The sequence below is a fragment of the Camellia sinensis genome, chromosome 12, assembly GCF_055761805.1.
Source record: "Camellia sinensis isolate YWXY chromosome 12, ASM5576180v1, whole genome shotgun sequence".
In the NCBI taxonomy this organism is placed as follows: Eukaryota; Viridiplantae; Streptophyta; class Magnoliopsida; order Ericales; family Theaceae; genus Camellia; species Camellia sinensis.
In genome coordinates this window covers 73,721,703-73,729,580 of record NC_138972.1, presented here as the reverse complement: position 1 = coordinate 73,729,580, position 7,878 = coordinate 73,721,703, and the positions used below count along the sequence as shown (strand labels likewise).

At 34.7% G+C, this 7,878-nt stretch overlaps 1 protein-coding gene across 5 annotated transcripts; it reads right to left on the bottom strand.

The window, feature by feature from the left end:
• Nucleotides 1–408: 408 nt before the first annotated feature.
• On the bottom strand, nucleotides 409–6,124 carry LOC114267919 (uncharacterized). 5 transcript variants are annotated; one of them, XM_082898957.1, is made up of 3 exons: nucleotides 2,377–6,124; nucleotides 1,981–2,249; nucleotides 409–893 (listed from the first exon to the last, which is right to left on the bottom strand). In XM_082898957.1, the coding sequence occupies exon 1, from the start codon at nucleotides 5,993–5,995 to the stop codon at nucleotides 4,112–4,114; it is 1,884 nt and encodes a 627-aa protein (XP_082755083.1). In that variant the 5' UTR covers nucleotides 5,996–6,124; the 3' UTR covers nucleotides 409–893; nucleotides 1,981–2,249; nucleotides 2,377–4,111. The 5 variants fall into 5 exon arrangements, with proteins under 5 accessions (XP_082755083.1, XP_082755084.1, XP_082755086.1 ...); XM_082898958.1 differs by having other exon boundaries at nucleotides 844–2,249; nucleotides 2,377–3,523; nucleotides 3,613–6,124; XM_082898960.1 differs by having other exon boundaries at nucleotides 844–2,249; nucleotides 2,377–2,657; nucleotides 3,871–6,124.
• Nucleotides 6,125–7,878: the final 1,754 nt, after the last annotated feature.

Here is a 7,878-nt window from a genome sequence, read left to right as displayed (position 1 = left end):
AAAAAATAAAAACTTATAGACAATTGTCCCAATTTAGTTGAGCTATTAATGTCCCAATTTATTTCTCCTTTATTTCTTTGATTGATTTTGTTGAGATATTAATGTCCCAATTTTTGTTTTATATGTAATTTAACAAATTTGAACTACTTTTGTGATGTAGTTGGAAATAAATAAAATTTGATTTTGATATAAATTGTGTAAAATTTATATTGACATAATTATAATAGTGATACTTGTTAAATGACACAACTAAACTAAAATCTTGGCTATGCCAGATTGTTTTGAAGAATTGAATAAATGATGCCCATATATTGCAGGAATGTTAAAACACAAAATGCATTTTTGCCAAACAAGTATAAAAAAATTTAAAAAAATGAAAAAACTAGTTGTCATATAGGATATCAAATGTTGAAGTTTCAAAGTTTTAGAGAATTGCCTTTGACGACTGGATGATAACATGTAGTTACAATCTCTCTCCTGCAGACATGGAAGACAAATATACATGCATGAGAGGAGTTATTATTTCACAGTTTGAATTTCCCTTTCATTTTCACAGCCTTGTTGATCTGTACTTGTAGCGGTCTAGCCCAGAGGAGGTCATGCAAAAAATTCAATCCACTCAATAGGCCCAGTAAGCAGTAAAACTTATCGAGTTGATAATAATTCAAGTTGCTGCCAAAAAACCAAGGAGTGTGCCAGAAAGTAACATTGACACCATAGACAATGGATACGAACAATGAGCTAAGGTTGCACCTCATTTGTGGCCACCGACCTCAAGCTAAAGAAACGAAATACAGGAAGAGAAGTTGGTGGAACCTTGAAGAAGCCAAATCTTGGTGTTCATAGTGGCTGCAAAATAAGGAAGACAGCTGAGCCATGCAACAAAATGTTACCTGCAAAATGTTAATGAATCACTATAAATTTGTTACCAGAATAGATCATGGAATCACTTATTAGTACATAAAAAGTCCATAATTAGAACATTGGTCATGCTTGCTAACCAATTTAAGGCATCAAATTCCAAGGGTCAACACCATCAATCCAAATTCAAATCCTGTAGTAATAGAAAATCCAAAAACTCAAAAATTAAAACCAGCATGTTCCCTACGTTTCAGCCTTTGAATTAATACCTAAAAGCCCTGATATCCCAATCAATCCACCACCAATTTCCCTTAAAGATGATACTCTAGAGTCAATGCCATAATAAACTGTTTCACTATGAAGGAAGAACTAATTTTTCGATCAGCGCCATCTGAAATACAAATGCCCCCTTCCCTCCTTCAAATAGACAATAGAATTTGATACCAAGAGTTTTGCTTCATATCAATAACAAACACCAATTGGTTGGAACTAAAGAAAAAAACTGAGGAACTATTTTCAATTTTGGATGTTAACGTAATTAAGCTGTAAGAGTTTAATGAGGACCACACCTAAATAATAATAATAAAAAGTACAGGAAGGGAATAAGAAAGAAATGACAATCTGATACAAGAGTGTGAAAGACGTGAAGTCAAGGGATTGTTCATTTGAAGATGGATACATGTGGACTTGATAATCAAGATTTCCCCAAACTGAAGAGACCATACTTACACAGCCAAGTGCCAAACCTGACTGAAAGAATGAACTTCCCTTGTGCCTATTCAGTCCAGCTCCAAAAAAACACACAATCACATCTTGACCAAAGAAGTTTAAACCCACATGCTACGTCTGAAAGGATTAAAAATCTTGGAGAAAAAGTGAGGGCCAAAGAAGTCCAAAAGCACAATGTTCTCGAGTGTATAAAACCAATTGGTGTTACCATAGAGAGAGACATGAACTATACTTCTTGCATTCTTGGGGATCCCATGTAAAGACAATATCACAGTAATTAATGCTAAATTCACACACCACTTTTAGCCTGTCACACTCCTCTTGTGAGAGGCTAAAAGAAAAAAAAAATGGAGTGTGAATACTCAGGTCCCAGAAGTACATGATAAATACCGCGAAAGGCAATACGGTAGAGGAAATTATCATTGGTCATCGCTCAATAACAATCACTAGTCAAGCACCAGCAACCCTGCAACAATGCAATCTTTATCTACCCAAAAGTACAGTCAGATGCACAGACAATCAGTGCAGTTATTCCTTCTAACACAATCAGACAGTGACCAAAGCATTCTCCCTCTGAATTGTTGCTGCAACACTGCTTGCACTTAAAAGAGCTCAGGCCATGGCCGATCAAAAAAAGAGCTCAGGCCATGAACTCTAGCCTGCATTAGCACGAAAACTTCATAAGTGATTAGTACATTATGAAAATGGAATTCTTATCCCAAAAACAAAAACTAGTTATCATATCCAACATCAAATGTTGAGGTTTCAAAGTTTTAGACAACTAACTGCCTTTGATGACTGGATGCGAACACGAACATTCATGTGTCATATTGTAGTTACAAACAACCCAACCCCCAGTATATTCATATAAATACAATTGGCAATCTATCTCTCCTCATCACTGATCTGCCAAGGAACTTCAGGTCTCGTGTTGCAGTTTGAATTTGCGCATTCTTTCCAGTATGGCCTTCTTCTTCATTGGTATCATTCAGTTGTATAGAATGGGAATTGCTGGAACTCCTAGTCTATTTGACATGCCAAGTGTTGTAACTTGCTTCAGCCAATACCTGTTGTAGAAAAGAGCAATGAAAGAGGTCTTTTTAGCAAAGGCATCAATGCGCTGTTCCTTGCATAAGTTGGCAGAATTATTCCACAGAATTTCAATTTTGATTTAATATTTACACAGGCAGCAATCAAATTTATTCAAACAATATACATAGTCAGAAATCACAATCAATATCATGAAAGAGGGGATAAACACCTTCATCTATGGCACTTCCAATCAACCAACAAGAAGAAGAAGGAGCGAAACTGAGGGAGAGAAACAAAAACAGAAGCAAAAGCACTAATCTCTGGAGTCCATATTGTGAAGACATGTTCTCAGACATCGAATGAGGGGGAAAAAAACAAAGAAGACAACCTTATCAAAGAAAGATAATGCAACAAACTAACTTCTTGTCATCTTAATCTAAATACAAAGAAACTTTCGGGTAATTTCCTATTGAGACATTTTCTACAATAAAATAAAAGAAATGGAAAGAATAGAAGGAAAAAAGACACAACAAAAAGAACAAAAAAGCAAACCCAAATATCACAATCATAGAGCTATAGCTGGACAATCCAAACCCCTTTTACTTAAAATGATACCAACCATTTTAGCAAACAGCTTGCTTGCATAACACCAGACAACTATTTAAGCTAATTCGTCAATGCTTCCCTGACATTGTTGTCTAACCTCTGAAAAAGAGCATAAAAGAAACTATAGCAGAAAATAAAGAGGGACATCAAGAAAGCCTAACATAGGCAGTCCCTATTCTATCCAAATTTACTGAACCTTTAACTAAAGAAGAAAGACTAGAATTTTTAGAAAAATCTCGTCTTCAGGAACATGATCACAACCCAATTAGCAAGAGCATCAGCTATCATTAGCCTCCTGAAAACAAAGAGACTAAACAATGAATGCCATATAACAATTGCTGCATCACAACCATATCATAAATCAAGAACCAAGGGGGACCATACATATCATTCAGGAAATGCACCAAAACTTGGAGAAATTCAATCTGCAACCAGCAAATATCCTGATTCAAACATAGAATATACCAAATACCCACGCCTTCATTTCAGCCACAGTATTGGAACACTGCCCAAGCAACAGCGCATAAGCAAAAACCAATTTGCCATGACCATCTTAGACAATACCCCCACCACTACCCGAACCAGATTACCTTGACTACGTCCAAAACAATTCAACTTCAAAAGAGGAGCTTGAGGACTTACACAAGAAACCATTCTCACCTGAGGAGGAACTGGAAGCACAAGATGAAGATCCAAAGCCTTGAACCAATTGTTTCACTTCCTTATAGTGTCAAGTTGCAAATGCTAAAAACAATCAAGTAAAAACTTACCTACCAAATTCCCCAAAAGATATATTTTCATAATGATGCTTCAAAGATCAAATTGAAGAGAGCCAACAACTATCCAACATATGACCACCAGAGATAGCATGCCTGTTGATGGCTTAACAAATTTCTTTGGTGTTACAGATTTCATGTCTATCATGTCGCACCAACTTTTCAATCATATGAAAGAGACTAGGATCTTGACCTTTAGCTGAGAGTAGATTGACTGTAGCTAAAGTAGATGCATCTGCTGAAAAGCCACTCTCAGTCATTTTCTCCAGAAGTAATTTTGCTTCATTGTAGTCCTTTGCTTTAAGGAATCCACGGACCATAACATTGTAAGTTGCATGATTAGGCATACAACCCATCTCTTCCATCGTCACGAGTAACTCATTTGCCTCACCCAATAGCCCTTGTTCACAAAATCCACCAATCATCATAGTAAAAGTGTGAACATCGGGCTGCAACCCTTTAGCAGAAAGGTTACCAAATAGATTCTTTGCCATCTTAAGCTTCCCATCTTTGCAAAATCTATTAATTAATATGTTGTGCATAGTAATATCAGGATTTATGGCACTGCATTCTAGCTCCTGAAACAGCAACAATGCTTCATTAATGCGGCCATTCTTGGATAATCCATCCAGTAATACACAATAAGTATAAAAATCTGGACGCTGACCATTAGCTTGCATCTCATTCAAAAGTCCTTCAGCAGTCAAACACCTACCAACCCCAAACAATCCCTGCAACATAGTAGTGTAAGTATGAATTGTGGGTTTCAATCCTTTGCAAGGCATTTCACGGAAAAGATTCATGGCCTCCTCAATTTTCATATTCTTGCAATATCCATTGATCAAAATGTTATAGCAAAGAATGTCCGGCTCAATGCCCTTATCCACCATGGAATGAAAGACTTCTATTGCTTTGTCCATTTGGCCTCGCAAAAAATAACCATCCATCAGTGTACTGTACGTGACTGCATTGGGACCAACACCTCTTTGGACCATGACTTCAAGAATAGCCTCTGCTTCTTTTGCCATGCCTTCCTTGCAAAGTGCTTTTATCAGTGTAGTAAAAGTAAGAACATCTGGAAAAACATTCTTGTCTGTCATGTCTCTCAACATTCTTGTTGCTTCCTCCCACCGGCCTAAATTACATAATCCACGAATCAAAGTGTTGTAAGTGATCAAGTCTGGTATAATATCCTGCTGGGTCATTTCCACTAAGAGGCTCAAAGCATAATCCACATTTCTGTCCTTGCAAAGACCGTCAATAAGTGTGTTATACATCACAACAGTAGGCTTATAGTTCCATTTTCGCGTACTCCTAAGAAGCCCTATAGCAGTTGTAGTACTTCCCATCCTGCAAAGCCCATTTATTATAGTCCCATACATAACTTCGTTAGGTTTGATTTCTCCCTCTTTTATCAATTTATTGAACAATTCCATGGCCTTAGCAGTCTTGTCTTGTAAAATGAACCCATTCATTAGAGTGCCGAAAGTATATACACCCGGTACATAAGCAAGTTTGAAGAAACTACTTAAGACAGAAAGCCCATAATCTACTCGATTCAAGCGGCAAAGGCAATTAATTACAACATTAAGGGTATAGTCATTAACCGGAATACCCGACAAGCGCATTTTTTGAAACAGAGAAATAACGGTGGAATAATGCTTCATTTTGGCAATACCAATTAACAGCTGAGTGAAGTGGATAACATAAGGCAGGGGTTGCATTCGGACCATCCGATGGAACAAACTAAGAGCATCATCGAGTTTATCAAAACCCAATTTCGATTTCTCTAACAATAATTTCTGTAATTGCCTCCGATCAGGAGGGTTAGGGTTAGGGTTAGGGTTTGTTGAAATTTGGGTATGAATTGATGCTGCTGACAACAATGGATTGAACTTGAAGTTGAGAAAGGGAAGAAGAGTGGTACCTTTTCGGTAATTATGAGCTAATCTTCGTCCCAAAATTAAACAAGCAGTAGAGATTTCTTGCATCTTCCTCTCTCTTTCGGGACGATTGCCTGTGAGTCCTTCGACTCATAATATGATCACTGATTCATCAGTTTCCAATGAATGATGGAACATGCACCAATTGGTAACAGATTAAAGTGATTTTATAGATTTTGAGTATTTATAATCTATATATAATAGATGAATTTATGATTTTGAAATAATAATATTGGAGTGTTTTGGAAAATGGATAAAAATAGTTTTTTTTTTTTTTTTTTATTACTTTTTTAGTCTTTTTTGTCTTTTTGTGAATAAAAAATGTAAAAGCTGATATGATCCAAAATAGATAAAAAGCTAAAAGTCAACTGTTTAATCTCTTTCCAAAAGACCCCATTATCCATTGATGTATATAACATTATCGATTTACAATTAGGCTTTACTTTCAAATTTAGAGCATTTTCAATTTTTGAAGCTCAGTTAACGAGATCTATTAAATAGATTTTGACAATTTGAATGTTCATCTTAACAGTGTGAATGTCAATGCGAGTATTCACATTATTAATTTTTTATTTTTATTTTTTTTATAAAATTACATATTTAAGTAAGATCTTTTTTTGATAGATCTTATTAATTAGGTTTTAAAAATATAATTTTCATAAAAAAAATATGTGCAACAAAAATTATAAATTTTTAAAGTTTAATATATAAAAAGTATAAAATAATTCAAAATAGTGGTACTTGAAATAAATTTTTTTAATAAATTTATCTTAAATTTTTATTGTGAGGGGACTTTATCCAAATTTTTTAATTTTATTTGTTGTATTTAAACCTTGAATTTGAGAAATGATTTGATGAGAAACAAAAATAAATAAATAAATTAAATATAAATTAAAATCTATTACTTGCCCTCCAAAAAGCGCTTCACAAATTTATGCCCAAACCCAATGAATTGAGACTTGGAGAAACTTCTTGCTACCTTGAATGATTTATGTTATGTTATCTGGTTTTAGAGGAGGGAAAATTGATCAATATCTCTCTTCAATTTTTTATAATGAGAAAGGTTTTATAATAATTTTTTTTTTAGTGTAAGATTCCTCGCTCACACCCGTATATAACACCAACTCTCTCATTTTCTCCTCTCTGTCCTCCCACCAAACAACCCCTTTCTCTTTCTCAATCTAGAGTTTGATACAAAAACTATCACAACTCATCTGCCGGGGCTTAGGACTGGAATCACAAGTTTCTAATTAATTCTAATCTTAATAAATTAAATGGCGTAGGTAGAGGCAAAATGAAAATAAGAAAATAATTAAACAGAAAATTTTTGATAAAAAAAGTACATCTATAGGGTTTTTATTATTATTATGTGACTGCCTATCAGTGAAAAACAAAGGAAAGAAAAGAAAAGAAAAACAAAATAACGGATTAGCATCGAATTCTTGTGCGCGGGTTCCACTACACGAGGTTACAGGTTTTCCTTACATCTCATTACCTGAAAAGATAACAGCTATAAGCACACAACAGAGTGAGAAATATTATGTCAAGAATATAAAGAACACGAAATAACCATGGATAGTTAGTTAAGCTAAAACATTTACATAACTTAATTTGAACAGACAAAATACAGAAATTACTTAATTTGAACAAACAAATTGTTTAGGTGGCAGAGACTGAAATACAAAAATTATGTAAATAATTAACCATAACCATGGTACAGAACAGAAGTCACAGGAAAGACAATCAGAACAGAGGTCAATGGATCTATGACAAATAGAGAACTACAAAGTGGCCAATGGTTATTTAAGTTCCCCAAGGCATGGAACTCCCGCGGTGGTACTTACAGAAAATAATTGTTTATAAAATCATTGTCAAACAATTTCTAAAAGTTAAACAAACATATCCATTCAATTTAAGCAAATAGAGTTCAA

Excerpts from the sequence above, each read along its gene's own strand:
- LOC114267919 (XM_082898957.1), bottom strand. The coding sequence starts at position 5,995 with ATGCAAGAAATCTCTACTGCTTGTTTAATTTTGGGACGAAGATTAGCT.